The following is a 19,642-nucleotide window of genomic DNA, read 5'->3' as shown; positions in this document are numbered from 1 at the left end:
ACTGTTGTTGTCGCAGGGAACATATTGTTGTTGTTCTTATCGGTGACATATATAGATGAACTTTAGAGTGGGTTTTAATTTAGGCGATTTTTTAATGCTTGCTGTTTGTGACAAGTTGTTGTGTGTTCATTTCCACTGCACGTACGTATCTGCATACACGTGTCTGTCTATTGTGTGTGGGTACGACACATACAATTCAGTGAAACCAACCAACAAACAGAGCGCAGCAGAAGAGAGAGAGAGAGAGAGGGGCTGGCGCACTAGTGTTGTCTTCGGATTTTCGCTGGGACAGCACGCGATCAACGGTAGACAGCAGACGACTTCTAACTTGCAGAGCTGTTTGTGCTTTTTCTAACTTTTTATAAAATTAATTAATTCCACGTGTCATTATGGCTGGAATATACGGATATATGTTTTGTATACTGTGTATATTGGATTTTATTTATTTATCTGACGCTTTGTGTAAGTACGTGAAACGAGATGTTGCATATAAAGTGGTAAAATCGGATGTTGTTTTATCTGGCAAAATAATCAAAGTTAATGATGGAGACAGTAAATATTTTCCCGGAATTCAGGGAGCACAAACTCTTCAATTCGAAGCTGAGTGCATCTACAAGGGTGGTGACATGACAAAAGATGTGACAATTTATGGATTTGGTAAGTTGCATATACTATGACATAGATAAATAAAAGTTAAAAAAAAATGTAAAAGTTACAAGTTAAAAAGGTTTATGTTCTTGCATTTTTTTTTTAAAGAATAAAATGACAAGGCATTGATTTAAGTGCACAATCTCTCTTTTTCCACCATTTTAGACTTAAAAGGTACCTTGTGGATGTACATACATATTTTTTTTTTCAACTTGAACTTTACGCTTCGATAGGTCTCCCACTACCGTTTATAAAAATACTTAATAATACTTAATAAAGCTTTTGACAAGACAGTTTAATAGTTGGCTAAATCAGGCTGATAAGATTTGTAGATTTGTGATTAAGCTTTATCCTGGTCTTGTCAATAGAAGATAACGAACCCTACGTTTTAACCATTCTTTGGGTTTATCCTGTAGAATACCTGTCACATTTTTTTGGAGTTCATTCATTAATGACCTGTTTCGTCCCGTCTACGTTTTGTAGTAATTTACGAGACATGTCATGCGTAAATATGCATGGAATTTAATTTTTTTTTGGCCTTTACAGGTGCCGAGATTTTCCTTAGTTTTTGGTGTCTAACTTTTTTTTCATGTGTCGTATCAGAAATCAAGCAATGATAGACAGATGTAAATCAATCGTAAATTTTACAGATTTGGTGACAAGTTACAATACACCCTATGGGATTCGGGTAATAAATTATATAGCTGGTTTTAGTTCATGTGGTCTTTGACACGCTTCTCTGGGCCTCGCTATGCCCTGTGGTTAGAGACCGTACATACTGACCACCAGAAAATTGTTAATTTATAGGTGTCACCTGAAGAAATAAAATTGCCAATAACAGGAGCTCATAATTAATTATGAAAGAACTCCTTGGAGGTTTTATTAGGGAAAAATTCTTCAATACAAACAAATTACATGCGTATATGGCAAGAAATGAAATTTCTGTATAAAAAAGCGAACTTGCGTTTCAATTACTTGTTCAGAACTTGGAATAAAGGGAGAGGATTTCTAAAGTTGCAAGAACTTATATCCAACCCCTTTGTATCTATTATACAATAAAACAGGTTCAAAACAAAACAAAGGGATACAAGGGACAGTAAAGCTGTTCGTACATAACATTCTGGAACAAAAAAAAGATGAACTCTATTCCAAATAAGGTCCCTTGTCAATACTGGGTCTGTATCGGTTTGTCGCTCCCATTTAATCTTACTGTCGTTTTTCGCGGTTTGTTCTTTGATGAGATCACTCCTTATAGAACCACCGTGCTACCACCTGTGGCGCATCAGCAATTTATAACTAGCATTCTCACATTTTCTTCTGATGCGACCCAACATTAACTCTTCAGGGGCTAATTTGTTAGAAACATTGAACTGTTGATAGTGTTTGATATATGTTTAGCGATATAGGAGCAAAAGAGACGACTTTGAAGAAGAGAAATTGGCGCTGTTTGCAAACGTCGAAACAGAAGGTGCGCTTTGCCATGACTTTTGACCTAGATTCCTTGCATAGTTCAAAGTGGACTCCTGTTGAAAACTCGCTCTAACCACGCCCATTGTTATTTGCCTTTAATAATCTACCGAATCCTCAATTAAATAGAAAATGTACACGCTCTGACAATTCGACACTCAGTAGAAAATTGATGCGTGACATTTGACGATACTGAATTCCTCATCAAAATGGGGATATCATTTCTCTGACCTACTTTGTGGACTGAATGGAGCCCAGTAGTGTATTATCTACATTGTTCAGTGCTGGGAGTAATTTCATGGTTTCAATGTAGCATGAATTACATAGATATATTACAGTAGTTTGTTACCATGACAATTGAGAATACTGTTGGTATTTAAGTTATTTAAATCTTTAGTGCTTAGCTTACGCCCCGCATAAAATCCGATAACATCTCAGAATATTTTCATAAATCTTTCAATCCCTTATTATTGTGGGAAAAAAACATGTTTTACTCACTTCGTATAAATTCAATTTTTAAAAAGTTTAAGAATTGTTCTGAATTGAATTTCAAAATTATCATTATCATCAACTCTCTCTCTCTATCGTCGTGTATACAAGGCTAGAGACGTGACATTGAGAAAAAGTACAACTAGGCAGTTTTTGTGTTATTTTTGTCAGAAGTAGAATTATTGTCTATGTCAGATGACGAGATATGACTGTGATAAGGCATTCTAAATGCATGAACATTGTAAAACTGCACCTCAATCCTAGACAGCAATTTAGTCATTTATTTCTGTGTCTGAATTCGGTTACAAACTGTGTGAAACAGCATAAATACTCTTTAGCAATTCATACACAGTGTAACTTCGCATATGGATATAACCCTTTGTAAATCCCTTAAATGGCTTATTTTTTCTGAAATCGGTGAAAATTATTATTCCCCCTTTCTTGGCTGTACCTTTAGAACAGGAAATTGCTAGAGGATTCAGAAAAGATCAAACAAATGTTTCTCATCTCCAAAATCTGCATAAATTATGGCGTTTTACTAGGTCGCGTGTCAATTTGGAGGAACAGGCCCCCCAGGAATCAAAGAACGAAAGTGTTACCAGAAAGTCGCCATAATTAATAATCATACCCGGCACCCAATCATCCAAAGTACATTAGTGAATGAAGCTAAAGTAGCAAAAGATTGTTTCTTTGAACTTAGATTTCTAATCAATATTTGACGATTGTGATCGTATATGAATCATCTGCAAAGTCAGGTGAAATAAGTGTTCATGAATCAGACAAAACAATTAATCAGGCTTGGTTACATTGTTTAATATGCGGAATATCATTGTCACCTGCTTAAATGATTAGCGAACAATAGCAGTGAATGATTGTCGATCTTAGTCAGGCCTCACAGGCCCTAGGGGCATTTTGTCAATTAACTTTTAATGATTGTATTTTAGCATGGCGTTTACGTGGAGCGCTGATGGCGTTATGTTGGAACATGCTATTCACCTTTCTTCTTCATTTTCTTTCTTTATGACAGATGCATAAATGCATAATTGTTATCGTTTAGACGAACGGGTAAATCGAGGTTCATCTCAATGCTATTTCATTAACAGTGTCGCTCGCCAAAGATAATCGGTCATTTCTTGGTTCAAAGTCAGTTTTCCAGGGTGTGTGCATCATTCATCGATTCTTTCATCTGTTCATCATCTAAATCATTGTCGGGAGCTGCACCTGAAGCCAATAAATGCACTGATTTGCGTGTTTCTTTACCATCCCTTGTCATCAGTCCATGGCCGCCACGAGAAGGAAGAAAATATGTTAGTCAAGAAACAATATATTGACATATCCTCTTTGTTCTAGAAGCTCAGACAGCACGCCTTAGGACACTTGGAACTCCTTCTACCGAATTTTACCTAAGGTCAAGGACACAAGAACTCTAAATATATCACCCAACACCCATAAGCCTCATTAACTAATTAACAAACTTCGGCGTCCTGTATTACTAATAACAGATGGAATGATATCTGCTCTCTGCGTTACTGCTTGAGCCTTCATCTTCAATCTTAAAGCGGAGGGATTATAAGTGAAATATGTAATTCGTAGGAGTTTAAAATATTCATAGGCAGAGTAAAACAAACCTCTTGAATTATTCATAAGTTATTTGCCGTAACCTAATTCTTCCTCACTGCACTCCAAGGCTATCACCAAAAACAAATTTTAATATTCATATGATACATAAAGTTGTGAATACATGGTTACATTTTTAAAAAGGTATTGTTTTAAAACCTCATTTTATATAACATTCCATTCTGTCAGGTGTCATGCGACTAAAATATAACCTTTGTACGAAAACGCGTAGTACAACAAGCTGGGTGATATTGCAAATGCAATTTGAGTTACTCGTGTGTGTGTTCTTTATAAATATTCTGTATCCTTCCGCTTTGTTATCTAAATGGTAAATGGATTGGACTATGATGATGATGATGAGAGAGAGAGAGAGAGAGAGAGTTTGCAGATGATGAAGTAAAGTTTGCTGTGCATGTCTTCACATTTTGTTAACCAAGCCATGAAAGTGTCAAACACTTATCGATGTCGGATACCCTGCATTAAATGGACCTCACAGAATTATCAGAGAGATTCATCTGAGGGAAGAAACACATCTCTCAACCACAAAAATTGGACAGAAGGCGTAGATGATGAAAAACACACCTACATAAAAAATGATAAACTTCTTAGAATGTTAGAAATTTCACTGATTCACTCACTTAATGAAAAACATACATAATAATGCACAAAATAACAACTTATTAGTGTAGTGAGAATGTGTTTTATTTACTTTTTGTATCGAATATTTGTAATCAACCTAACGCTCACATTCTGTTAAATTATTGATAATGAATGTTTGTTTCTGGTTTTAACGCTACCTATTTTCGCAGATAATACACTTTCATTTGATCCAGCAACATAGGGTTGTCTATTATTCATGATCTTTGATTAACCTTTCAGGTTACTTGTAAACTACCTCTCTGCCACCATGTTCATTTAATACTAGCTATTACCCCTAGTAAATGAACAACCAAGTACACAAGCCATTATTTTTCAAAACTATAAATCTAAAAACAAAAACCGCAGTGTTTTGTCTTATTTTGTGAAAATATGACACCGTTCAGTATAGAATGCCTGGGACTGTGTAATTGAATTTTTTAGCTATTAAGTATGCCACATTTGACACTGATGTCGACCCTGTATCATAAAAAATTATGATAATTATACACATTTTTCAAACTTTTCAACCCTTTTTTACAGTGTATCACTTGTATTTAATTGCGTATCCATATGACGCCACCCTCTCGCGTTTGTATCTATTTTCAGGCTTGGGGAATATAATGAACCGTTTTATAGGTCACGAGGATGGGTCATTACCTCCCCATCTGAGTTCGTCTTACCGATCATTTCTAAAAAAAAAAAATGTACTTTGCTAACCCCAAGCAGCTTCTTCATAGCACGTTTTGCGGTCATTTGTTTGTGAAAAGCACGAAGAGTAAAAAACAGATGTTTAACAAAATTTTAATAAAAATATTATATGCCAATACACCTTAGGTGCCCCATGTTTGCGTGCTGTCTTGTTATAAAAACTAAGTTATTTCATTCATGATGTAAAGGCCTGAGATAAATGTACTTCGAAACTGGAATAAACATATACATAAATAGACCAATATTTGTAAACCATGATTGGATGGTTATAAAACGAACAGCTGGGATAAACTGTGGATAACAGGCGGGTGATAAGATGGTCCTTCATCTCCGACGATGAGAGGTCTACGATTGATAAAACAAATTTGTCTTGTGTTTGTTCAAGATAAGATTATTGTTTCTAAAACCATTGGTTACAACCAGAGTCTTAAGGACACAATACGACCACTATGGACACAATACGACCACTATGGACACATTCTTCAAAAGATCTTATCTGCACATCATATTGCATGTTCGCAGTATCTGCACATTTCTATTTCCATCGTATTGCATATTTGCAGTGTAAGTTTTTTTTACTCGCATGGTGTTTGCTGATTTATATTTTGGTGATCCACAATGGAATATGTTTTTGTTCTTATGAGTAAACTGAGACTCTTGGCTACCAATGAAGTACCCATGTTCCACCATTTAGCCCTGGTCCTACTGGTATCTCCTTAATCAAATTAAAAGAAAGTTGTGTTTTTGCGCCACAACAGACATGATGTCTTGACGTGTAAACTACGAATAATAAAAGGCCCACTGTTCTGAAAGTTGATAAAAAACATCTCCTTTTCAATCAAAGTTGAAGTGTTTTCATTTCTTTTGAAAAGGTGAAATAAAGTCAAAGGTGTAGTATGTCGTCTGCTTTCCTAGTCTGGTGTACTTATGTTCCGGCTGGATAATAGTATGAAGACTTATTAACTACTTCTTGTAACTAAATTCATTTAAATGGTAGATTTTTAATACCTAGGTCTTTCGTAAACCCAAGCTAACCCTATCCCTATTTGACATTTAAAGAGATTGAAATGAAAAGGAGAAGATAGCCCTTGACATTACTGTGAAATATTAGGAAAACTTTCTCGAACCTATCCAATATATCACGAAAAATAACCCACTAAATAGTGCTACCGGCATCAGTTTTACTCTCTCCATGCTACTAGGAAAATAACCAATACATAATCTAATTACATCGGTAAATACTCTGCAAAATTGGATGAGAAAGAATTGCTCAACGAGCACAATTCTCTCGCGACTCTGAAAAATGCCCCATTCTGTTTTAGATTTGCATATGCAACGTGCATCCGCGATCTTCGATGAAAATGTCATTCAGAGAATCTTTATTGGCGAGATGAGTTTCAGGAACCTAGAAGAAGCATGGAAAAGCAATAGAGAGCCATGCTTGTTGATTTTTGCATGTCTACAAATGACTGCGCATTGTTCTGTTCTTACTCAGGGCAATACTTGTAGATGTCAGTGCTGCGTTCAGTAATTGCTTGCATACATGCAGAAATAATGATTATAGCCTCTCGTCCCTGTCAGAAAAACATAGAGATATAGCTGCTCACCCATGTAAAAATAATAGTGCACATCTTTTGAGAAAAATTCGTTTTGAAAGGAAGTTTCATCTGCAGTAGTGACTCTATACCGTAAATTATCTTATTTTTGAAGACCAAAAAAAGTTATTACCACGTGTGCATTTAGGGCAAAATTATGTAATGATGTAACATTTAAGCTTGCTGCAAGGTATTTCTTCACAATTACTTTTTTGTAATCCTTAATGAATAATATGCTCACATTAAAACTTTATCTTGTAAAAAGTTTTCTACTACCAAATGATGTGTCCAGATAATGAAGCAGGGAGTTATTATAACGCTATGCATGAATAAATCTATCCTGAGATTCATTTTGCCACTTATTCAATTTCTTATATTCTTTTTGTTCATTCGTTAATTTTCCAATAATTCTCGGACGAATTTTACATGAATTTATTTAAGAGGAGGAGTTTTGACTTGAACCCGTCCACCAGATTGACCCACAAAAGTGCAATTGTCCCCCGGAAATGTCCGGAATCACTTCTTTAGGAGAACCAATCTGGTCGCAACTGTTCCTTGATTTACGATAATGGATTCCAATAATTCAGAGGATAGATGGCTTCTCTCCTGATATCAATTTTCCGGAGAGTAATAAAGCCTTTCATTTTCCCTTCCGTCATCACCGTCCAATCTGTCCTGTTGGGACAAAATTGGATTGAATCTCCGAAAACACCAAGGGGACAGTCTGATCTTTACATGTCCATCGCTGAAACAGTGCTTGGTAGGGAAAATGGTCCATTTTAAATAGCGATGAACATTTATTTAATGAAGCAGCAAAAAGGGACATAAACTTGAATGCAATGAGATGTATATGTTATAAAATCAAGATTGTTTATTTAGCCAATGACTCAATGGGCGTCCCAGCAAAATGAAAAGTATATACCAAGGGAAAAATTAATTATTGCGCATCTTCCATTACTTAACTGTTGAATTCTAACTCTTCAAAGACGACCAGCTGATTCACACCTGATTGGCTATTTAACCCTAAAGATAACAAGAGACACACTGGAAGAAGATCAAAAACTCATTTCATGATTTGTGCCCATCCTGTCGGCTGGTAAAATTGGCGAGAATTTCATTGAATCCCGCCGTTTTCAAATAACTCAGCATCTGGGTCTCGCAGATTCACGATCTCATTAATTGCATCAGCTTCTACTAGTAAATTTCTTGTAGATTGCATAAGTCATCAACAATGGTAATATTAAGTAGGATTTAATGGACTTGGAAGTAGTTTATAAAGTGTGGGAGGGCCAGTCAAATTCCAAGGACGAATTCATGAGTCGCTTTAATTTTGTTACAGTGTCTCGTGAAGGGAAAAATGTGTTGTAGGACTGAAATAGGTCAAAAGATAAAAAAGAAAAATGAATTCATCTTTTATAATTAAAAAAAAATAGATCAATCTTTCGTCACTTGGAAATTTGTGCAACATACCACATTCATTTCATCTTCATGTGACGTGCAGCCAAATTTTGCATATTTTTCTTTTCATCTTTGTTAGGAAACACGCAAGTATTGACCGATCAATGCGCTTAACTGCGGTATCAAGTGCTGAATCTTTATTCATCTCGTCACATTCATCATGATTGAGTGTTCATATTGTATGGTAAATCTTTCCATGTTGTTAAATTTTTTTTTTTCCTTGTCGATTTAACCGTCGAACGGTCGAAAAGACAAAAGCGCCCATTATTCAATATATCGCTTGAATTTACCCACGTTGATTTAGAAGCTCACAGTCAATTATCTTTTCTCTTGATAATTCTTAATAAAGTAATACTTGTGAATTAATCTTCGTACTTTTGGAGTACATTTTTCATCTTGCGGCTAAATATCACTGTGGAATTAAAAAAAAAAACCATTTATTGTAAATACATCTTTAGAAATTGTTGAAAAGCTTTAGTACCCATTAGACTAAACCGCATGATTTCAACGTCTAATAAAACTCATTTTATACCATGCATAAACTACATTTCACTTGTATTTCGACAAAGAAAATAAAGGGGGCTTATCCCCCCTAATACTTTAAGCTCACACCCATGTCGTTTTGTGTTTCATGAAAACGGAACGTTTCCCCCCACAAGGTTTCATTTAATAGGATACATTGCTACAACAATGTCCATTGGATGGGACGGAAATTCTACATTACGAATATTACACATGGGGACGATTCAGAGATACTTTTGCAGCAATAATGCTGAAATGACAGACTAATTTAGTAAATTAACTACTCCATCCCCGATATTCTCGCCCGATCCCGTGGGAATGTATAGTATAGGATTAGTTACACACATGAAACCTTGGAAAGCCTGTACCAGTGTGTTTAATTTGCCAAATGACGAGGACGGTTTTAGACATTTTCGATTTTCTGAACTGTTAGCGAAATTTGCAGACCCGTGCAAACTATCGAAATATAAAGACGACCCCGCGTGCCTGGATATATTTATTTTATCAAGATATTTAGTGCATACTTATATACTATATTTAAAAGACAACGACAGGAAATAAATTTATGTGATCACCCTATTTGTTGCTTCTAGCCAAACTTTTTTTTAATTAATTACATACATGTATGTTCCATTAGATACAAGGAATGCCTGTCTCATGCTAGACGATACCGTCAATTTCCTTATTTTCTTTTATCATCTGCTATCGAGTGCTGTACTGTGCAAACCCTTTGATGGAGTGTTCTAGGAGGTATCTACTAGTTCTACCCTGACGAATAATTAAAAATATATACATGTATAATTATGCAATACATCAAAGTAACATAGGAAGACTAAAGACACTCTTCTTACGCCATTCCGTTAGTAAAATGTTGGCATGTCGCAGGCTTAGACTGCTTATTGCATAGATAATGTGCAAGATTCCATGATAAATCTAAAAAACCAAGAAGTAAGCTTTTCCTTAGACAATCCATAAATTCCTACATAACCCCCTTGTGCTCTTCAGAAAGACATGCTTATGACAGGAAAAATTCTTCTCATTGTTTTATTGGTGTGTGTAATTTACAGAAGAATCGCAGCGTACTTCTGAAATGTTCCACCATAACCGAAACGCTTTTTTGACTGTATGATTTGAACTGTTTTGACAAAATGAAGTAATCAAAGTCGTTCAAACATTTTTTATGGTTCAGCTGTACATTATTTTTACCGAAACAGCTATTCTGATTTATCTAAAACTGCCAATCCAGGTTTTTATTTCGAAATATTGTGAAATTTTAATTAAAATTCTCTTAAGCAGGGACGACAAATAACTTAATTTATTATTTGATTAAGTAAAATTATAAAACGACGAAAACCTTCATAAGGCACTCACACATTGTTTTGATACTATTCTGAAATAGGAAAGGTATTTACTCTGTTGTTTGGAAAGTAGAATTTGAAGTTTCTGTTGAATTTAAGAAGTTGACACGATAAACAAAACTCACAGAGAATATCAATTTTAATTATTTTTTAATTCTCGTAACCCCATAAATGTAATATCTCATCAATAAGGTTGGTATTTATCCCGCGCCATTTCTGCCACTATCAATTAAGGCTCTTTCACCAATTAGAGATTTTGCCATTGATTTATTGGGAAAATATGTCTCAATAAACTCTCATGTAAGATAAAATAAATTACACATCTGTCGTCCATATGATTTTTTTTTTTTGGTGTGTGGTTGTATGCCTCATTTCCATCAGTTATGTTCGAAAAGTCTTCGTATCCTTGTAGTTTGAACGCTTTGTATTCGCTTCAGAGGGGTACAGTCATATATGTCACCTTGAATATTTCCGGATTTATTACAATGTCTCTGAACCCCGAACATGTGCTATTAATAAAGATGCGATGTGATGCTTTTAAGCTACAAGTGCAATTTATTATTGCAGAAAGGTATCGCTTCTAGTTATATGTTTAGTCTCGATATAAATATCATTTCAGTAATAAAGAATATCATAATATATGTACTTAATACTGAACAGTCTCACATGCTCAAATATGTTCAGTTTCCAGTTAAAAATCGTAAAGGCTTCTTTTTTCCCTCATGCTGGGCGGTGAAGTCGATTTGAAAAGATGAAACATAGACAATACACGTTCCCTAATTAACATTACTTCTCGCGGACAATGAGCTGATCCTCGGCTGATGTATAACAGAAGTTCCAAATTATCTCCGATGACAATAACCAAGCCAAAACAATGGCTGCAGCGGAGATAATGAAAACATACATCTCAGGTTTACACTGGGCGGGGTGCATACATAAAATTCTGATATATACCGACGAAAAGATCAGCTTTTCCTCCTAGGTCACCTTGCAGAAATGGAGCACAAAAGTATCAATGAAAAATGAAAATATTCTTGTTTATTCATTTCATTGAACCTAACTGAGTTTTTATTAGAAAATTTAAATATCAGCAAGCTTATATATATATGTGTGTATACTGTATATGCTCTTATGCTTATGAGTGTGACTAATGTATTGATCTAGATAATTTTCGTTCAACCTAATTTGATAATTGAAAAATACATTGTTAGACCTGAAAAAATGTATGATTAAAAACAAGAGGCCCACGGGCCTTGGCGGTCACCCAGGTGAGCATCATGATTTTCAGGCTTTTGCCACTTCGGCCACATCTGAAACTAGAACTCTGGAGTCACGTGACAAAATTCTAACATGGACATACTTGGCATGATTTTAAATAAGTACTAAACCGTTTACCAAGATTATGAAATTCATGGCCCCAGGATCCATGCATCGTCTCAAGTCACGGTCCGGAGGCCGCATAAAGCTCTCTCCAGAATGGGAGAGGATCGTACATTTTGGCTGTGGTTTCCAACGATGGGATCCATGCTTAGGGTGGAATATAGTTGGTCATACATTGTATATATATTGAAAATGCATTACATATTTGAAAACTTCTCGTTTTTAAAGGATAAATAATGGGCAAAATGATTATATGGTTACATTGAGTACTTAATCCTTTATCTCACTCCAATCCTCTCCGCAGCACTTCTTTACTCGGGAACACCTAGAAGAAAAAAACTGTTTGCACTTAGCCCTCTACCAGAAGTTCCCCCCTCCCCCTCCATGCCCCCACGATTCAGACCTAGGTTGGGGCTAAGTTGGCCATATGTTCTAGATTGTAAATTGTTTGCATGAGTATAATGAGCATTTAACCCTCTACAAAAATTGTAAATTTATGTCCCCAGGGTACCGGTCAAAGTTGGCCATATATTGAAATTTATTGTATTGTGAACCATATCTTCTTTACTCATGAGCTTCTAAGAGACAAGCTGTATGAATTTGATAATAATTATACTGTAGAGTCCTAACCAAACTAAACTCTTTGTCACATGAGATCAAGAGTTCCATACCAGGCGGGAGTAAAGTGGTCACAGCCTGAAAAACTCTTGATACTCAGGTGACTGTTAAGGCTCATTGCTCCCTTATCCTCTAAAGCAAAGGGTAATTCAAACTGCATGATACTGATGTGTTATTTTCTCATTAAGTTCCAAAATAGCTCTCACTGCCAAGTAAATAAAACTGAAAGATTTCTGAACATTTTAAATTTTGCAAAATTTTAAAATAGTTGCTTATTCTGCTTTCAACTGCAATATTGCACCATTTGGGTCAGCTAGCCGAGATATATATTAGAGCATGCAAAACCAAAATTTCTATACTGCTTGTTTTTACTTATATTAAGCAAATTTTTTTCTAAAGGTTCTTTGATCTTTACAATTACGCAATTTTTACTACAAAGAAACAACGATATAGAATTTAAGATACGTAATTCTGCATATAAATGAAGTTTCACTAACTTTGTTAACTTTTATTTATTATTATTTTTTTTTTTTTACATTTTAGGTGTATTCGAGGACTCATCAGGAATGTGTCACAATACTAGTATTCCAAAGGAACCAGATACTATTGTATATTTAGAGAGAAAGGAAAATGGCGAGCTCGTCAATAAGTATTTGAATGATCCGATTAATTATTTAGACGAACTTACCATCTGTGGTGAAAAGTCTCCTAAATTAGCAAAAGGTAAATGTACAAATTTATTCAGTTTGTAATTTAAGATATGAAAACCAAAAATAGTTAATTATTTCATTATTATTATATCATAATACAGACTGCTTAATGTTAAATAAAACAGGAGTTATGATACTTGTACAATCACTACGGTGTACATGTAGCATATTATTAATTGTTTCGTAACAATTTACAATCAGTAGTTGAAAGGGACAATTACAGCGTATTACAACACCCCTCCCCCTCCCCAAATCAATCTAATTAGAGAAATAAATAGCTCCATATATTTTTTAAAGTATCTAAATTTCACTTAGAAGCATAGACTATTTAATAGTGATGCATAAATGATTAATGATTTGCCTAAGATACAAAGTGATTTGTGGATGTCGTCTGATTACCCAGTATGCCTTCAAATTTTCCCGCCATTTTGAATAATCTATAAAATTCAACCAGAGGCATATTCAGCTACTATATTCCAATATTCCACTTAATCACAGTAGAAGGCATTTATATCTCATTATATATTTTAGATTAAACACCTCTATTTTCCAATTCCTATTCTTTTATTTTTTTTTTGTTTGGTCAGGTCAGCCAGTGCCTGATTATTTCGAGGATGTTTGTCCTTTTTACGAAGATGAATGCATTCAATATATTGAGCCCACAACAAAGGCAACAGATGCCCCTACAACTCCAAGTCCTGAACCGGAAACATCACCAGTAACACCCAAACCAACGACGGAGAAGGGAGTCAGATACTGTGAGTATTTTAAACGACGTTATATGCATTGTACGTATGCCGATAGTGACATATAGATATGCCAAGTAAGACAATAATTAAGTTTTTATTATCGCAGCTAATGACGACTGCGGATCTTTCAGTTTTCTTGGTCTAATATTACATAATTTCGGGACTTGTATGTTTTCCAGGCCTGGTAACGTGTCGTAATATTTAAAACGATCGGTGCCAAATGTCCGCATATGTTCTAAATATCTCCCTCAAAATCAACTCCTTCCTCAGAAAATTGACTATCAAACACAAACTGAATCCTTCATCAGAAAACTGGCTATATCGAACACAAACTCATGAAGCTCCTTCCACAGACAACTGTCTATTGAACCATGCTCAATTCCTTCCTCAGAAAACCAACTTTTGAATACAAACTGAAATCCTTCCTCAGAAAACTGACTATCATACACAAACTCAACTCCTTCCCCAGAAAACCGACTCTCTAAAATACTCAACTCTTTAATCAGGAAACTGCCTCTCTAACACATACTCAACTCCTTTCTCAGAAAACTGACTATTGATCACATGCTCATCTCATTCCTCAGAAAACGACTATTGAACACAAGCTCAAGTCCTTCTTCAGAAAACTGACTCTCTAACACATATACAAGTCCTTCCTCAGAAAACTGACTCTCTAATACATAAACAAGTCCTTCATCAGAAAACTGACTCTCTCTTACACATACACAAGTCTTTCATCAGAAAACTGACTCTCTAACACATACTCAATTTCCTCAGAAAACTGACTATCGAACACAAATTCAAACCTGTCCTCAGAAAACTGACGAACGAACACATGTTCAACTCCATCCTTAGAAAACTTACAATCGAGCACAAACTCAAGTCATTGAAAAAAAAATTCTCTAACAATTACTCGATTCCTTCCTCATAAAACTGACTATTGACACAGACTCATATCTTTCTTCAGAACATTGTGAGAACTGACAATCGAACACAAACTGAAATCCTTCTTCAGAAATCTGACTATCAAGCACAAACTTCTTCCACAGAAAACTGACTCTCTAACACAGTCTCAGTTCCTTCCTCAGAAAACTGACTATCGAACACAAACTGAAATCCTTCTTCAGAAAACTGACTATCAAACACAAACTCAACTCCTTCCACAGAAAACTGACTATCAAACACAAACTCAACTCCTTCCACAGAAAACTGAATATCTAACACATTCTTATTACCTTCGTTTGAAAACTGACTATCGAACACAAACTCCACACCTGACTATTTAACTCAAAGGTAACCCTGACTACCTAATGCATACTCAACATTTTCCTCAGAAAACCGAGTATTGAACACAAACTCTACTACTTCCTCAAAAAACTGACTATCGAACACATACGCAACTCTTTCCTCAGAAAACCGACTATCGAACACGAACATAGTCGTCTCTCAGAAAATTGACTCTCCGGCACAAAATCGGCGCCTTTCTCAAAAACTTATTATCAAAAAATCCATCATTTCTCAGAAAATTGACTGTCTAACACATAAGAAGTCAGTTGTAAAATGTGTATTTATTGCGACAAAATCAACTCATTCCTCAGAATATTGCACGTCCAGTCGTGTTAGAATCAGTCGAACGTCTAGCTATAGGATGGTCACTGTCACTTTTACTTTGATAAGCTTATAAATATGTTTACTTATACCACCAGCTTTTTAGTCTCAAATGTCGTAAAAGATGATGATACTACATGTATGCAGGTAGTTTTGTAAATGTATCGGTAGTTTTGGAATCATTATTAGAATTTCAAGATAATTAAATTGCTTTTGATCGACTATAAAATTGATACTGCTTAGTCAAAATTGACACAGATATTATTCCTTTGGGCAAAAATGGGATTTTCAATGAAACGTAAGGAAATTTAATGAAATGTCAAAGTTCTGACTTTATCTTCTCATTTAGCGTGTTGGATCATTGAGCTTTTGTTAGGGCCTCGCAAGGATATATCTGTCTGTTTGTCCGTCTGCCATTCTTCTGCAAAATATCTGTTTTTTATCTATTAACTTTCTTCTACGGTTGTCCTACTAAGTTCAAATTTGGTATGTATGTTGAATAGGCAGTAAGACTTATTTTAATACTATGTTTGATTCTTTATGTCATCTGATTTGGAGCTGGGGTGGTGGAGTAGATTCCTAACGTTATGTAAGAATGAATAGGCAAAGAGAGATAACTGCTGAAAATGTTCCTCTTGTAAACTATGAAAGCTGCAATGAGTCTTCTGTGATTATTTTGTCTGCTGTAGAAACACTGAAACAGTATACAATATTTAGAGCCTGATCTTTATCTGTCACACCGAGATTAATTTACACCTCTGTTTTTTTTTTCAGCAATCAAGCCTCAGGTCAAAGATGGTGAAAACGGAGCCAGTAGACTAGCGACCTTGACCTCCATCACGTCAACAATAGCCTTTTCAACATTTTTAGTGTACTTGTTAGTTTGAATATAAAGAATGCATAGTTTATTCAATTAATTATATCATGACACAATTCATAAGCCAAGAGAAAAAAGTTTACATAATATGAAGGAATATTATTAAAATTGTGAGCCGCTAAGATTCGAGACTATATCCTGTCATTCCAAAAATGTGTGCTATTATGATCAGGGTACACTTATGAAAATGTGTCATCTTTCAACAATTTTGCAGCTGAGCTTAACTGAAGCTCAGATTTCACTTATTAAGCAAAACTTCCATCAGAACTACCTCGTGTTTTGTTATGCGATAGGTATATGATATTCAAGTAGTCTTCCCAGCAAAATGAACTATGAACGGGCAACGGGAGGTAACTCTCATCACACAATGATATGCTCAGTGTATTACTGACTTGCCCGCAAGAATTAGCCTTTTGCGGATAAGAAATTCCGTCAGATAAAGGTTTTCACTTTTAAAGTCCATTTTGGCATAACCTTCTCATGTTTGGCACTTACTGTATTACATAAAAATTAAATATGAAAATGCATGGTTACATAAAAAAGTTAAGATTTATCAAGAAAGATTGGCACTAGGGTCATCGTTTTAGATGAAAGTTTGTGGAAACAAAAATGTTCCATTTTTTCCTTCAGTATCTTGTATTATATGGCAGCCTCTATGTATAAACTGTTGTGTTTGGTAAGGTGTGCTTTTGTTATGAAGTGTTTTACAATTTATTTATGTTTAGCTTTTTTATCAACAAATTCTAGCCATTCCATTTCTCAAAGTACGGTGCTCGTATTTTGTAGATCTCTGGGATTTTTTCTCCTTTAATAACTCTCTCCCATTTCCATTGCACAATTTTGAAATTTAGTAAAAACAAAATAGAAATATAGACTAGTAAAACTGCAACATTCTAGATCTAGATTTATTTTTGACGTCGACACATACAATAGTCAACATGATCTGTGACGTCACATGTTTTACTATAGGATAATGATTTTGTATTAATTGTTGAGAAACTGGAATAACTTCTAGGTGAAGAGGAAATTTCAGCAGTGGGCAGTCCACAACCAACAAAGTCAGATTATACAAAAAATTATTAACGGGGTATTGAGTGACATATGCTTTGTTGCCTCCTAGACCTAAGGCAAAGTTTGTTTCTGTTAATTCTGATAAAGCAAATGTTGTACTTTGATCCTGTCTAAAAAGAAGTATGTTTTTACGCCAAGAATTTTGTAGAAAGCCAAGGAAACTGTTTTCTCTGACTTGCGACGGGATAGTTGTAATTTTCATAACAGGCATGTATTTGGTTTTATTTTATTTCATGTGTTCATAATCAAAATGAGCATTAATGTATGGTTCCTATTTCTTTGAATGCAATGTTTATTTTTAGTATTGGAGAGATCGTTTTTCTTTTGTGTATGTGTATGATTCTTTTATTCTCTGAATGAGAATCTGTTCACGCGCTTTTTTTAATAGTTTGCTCAAAGGATAAAAAAGGCATAGGTATTTAATTACATATGATATTGTATTAGAAAAATGAAAACCTTCACTGAACACTTCAAAATATACGAAGAAAACCTGAACTAAACACTGGTTGTCTTTTTTTTTCTATTCAATTATGACCTGTAACACGTGTCTAAATTGAGGCAATTTTATGGAGTGAAAACTCTGGAAAATAGTGTTATTATCAAACTTTAATAAGTCTATGTAACAGCTTTTTTTTAATTTAAATTTTACATTTCCATCAAAATTTTAGCATACTATTCTTTTGAACGTTGAAAGACCTATTATATATAGTAACTTTCTTATAAGTGCATACATATACATAATTTTAAAGCAAATTTAGATCACCTGAGCGGAAAGCTTGAGAGCATTTATGATCACTTTTTGTCCGGCGTCCATCTGTCTGTAAACTTTTTTACATTTTCGACTTCTCTTCAAGAACTACTGGACCAAACTTATCACAAAGCATCCTTGGGTGAAGGGGATTCAAGTTTGTTCAAATGAATTAAGGACCACACCTTATTTCAATGGGAGATAATCAAGAATTAGTGAAAATTAATGGCATCTTTTCAAAATCTTCTTCTCAAGAACCACAGGGCTAGAAAAGATGAAACTTATGTGGAAGCATCCTAAGGTAGCGAGATTCAAGTTTGTTCAGAATATGACCTCCTTGGTAAGGTTGGGCCACAAAATTGAATAAGCCATTAAGGTTTTATAGAGGAATATATAGGGATAATCTTCTTCTCAAGAAGAGCAAAGCCATGATCAATCATATGGAAGCATCCTAGGATAATGTAGATTCAAATTTGCTCAACTCGTAACCCCCGGAGGTAGGGCGGGGCCGCAAAGGGCGATTAAAGTTTTACATAAGAATACTAGTTTATAGGAAAATCTTTTTAAAAAAATTCTTCTCAAGAATAGCAAAGCATTCTCGGGTAGTGTAGATTCAAGTTTGTTCAAGTCATGACTCCCGGGGTAAGGTGGGGCCACAATATATCATCAAATTTTTCATTGGAATATATATTGGAAAATCTGCTGGTGACGAACAGGAGGACCATATTAGTTAATCAGGTGAGCGTTGCGGCCCATGGCCTTTCTTGTTTACGAAACAGTGTTGCAAGACATTCAATATATACAGAGCAATAGTGCTATATGATTATAGATGGTCTTTTAAATAGAAATTATATACCAGTCTGCATTTATCTTTTATCTATTTTTTCCAATTTTCCTTATTTCGTTATCTGTACATGTACATATTCCAGACTCGATATCTGTTTGCCGTACACTGTGTGGGTATTTGCTTGAATGTATGTACTTTGCTATATTTGCTGATGTTTGATGTACATGTGTATGTTTTGTATAAATAAACCGTGCTCGCTGATTTGATTTTTTAAGTGTGTTTCAATCTATTGAGGAACAAAAAAAAAAAAAACGATAAACTGGATATGGTGTATTAGTTATGAAGGCCAAAACTCTTCAATGAATATTGAATTAGATATGTAGATAACGAACAGTATTATAGCTCAGATTAGGAACAGAGCAAACATGGATTTCTAAAACATCAGACGTGGGATCAGGTGCCATAGAGGATTGAGCATCCCCTGCCGACCGGTCACACCCGCCATATGCTCATTATCATGATTGGGAAAAATAAGGAAAAAACCTTAGACAATTCTGTGTGTAAAAAATGACCTAACAATGACCATACTTGCA

The 19,642-nt window shown here is 34.9% G+C and overlaps 1 protein-coding gene across 1 annotated transcript; it reads left to right on the top strand.

Moving 5' to 3' along the window:
- The first annotated feature begins 202 nt into the window (after positions 1-202).
- LOC133187495 (uncharacterized) lies at positions 203-19,311 on the top strand. Its single transcript, XM_061322894.1, has 4 exons — positions 203-657; positions 13,043-13,222; positions 13,797-13,967; positions 16,341-19,311. The coding sequence occupies exons 1-4, from the start codon at positions 390-392 to the stop codon at positions 16,451-16,453; spliced, it is 732 nt and encodes a 243-aa protein (XP_061178878.1). The 5' UTR covers positions 203-389; the 3' UTR covers positions 16,454-19,311.
- The last annotated feature ends 331 nt before the right edge of the window (positions 19,312-19,642 follow it).

Source organism: Saccostrea echinata, unplaced genomic scaffold (assembly GCF_033153115.1).
Source record: "Saccostrea echinata isolate AGI-Se365-2 ecotype Australia unplaced genomic scaffold, CSIRO_AGI_Sech_v1 ptg000015l, whole genome shotgun sequence".
Lineage (NCBI taxonomy): Eukaryota > Metazoa > Mollusca > Bivalvia > Ostreida > Ostreidae > Saccostrea > Saccostrea echinata.
The sequence above is the reverse complement of the archived record's forward strand: the minus strand, read 5'-3'. Positions and strand labels throughout refer to the sequence as shown.

Bases quoted from the DNA above. Each gene is read 5' to 3' on its own strand.
- LOC133187495 (XM_061322894.1), top strand. From the start codon at position 390: ATGGCTGGAATATACGGATATATGTTTTGTATACTGTGTATATTGGAT. The intron at 658-13,042 runs GTAAGTTGCATA...TTTACATTTTAG, and splicing joins TGTGACAATTTATGGATTTG to GTGTATTCGAGGACTCATCA. The intron at 13,223-13,796 runs GTAAATGTACAA...TTGTTTGGTCAG, and splicing joins GTCTCCTAAATTAGCAAAAG to GTCAGCCAGTGCCTGATTAT.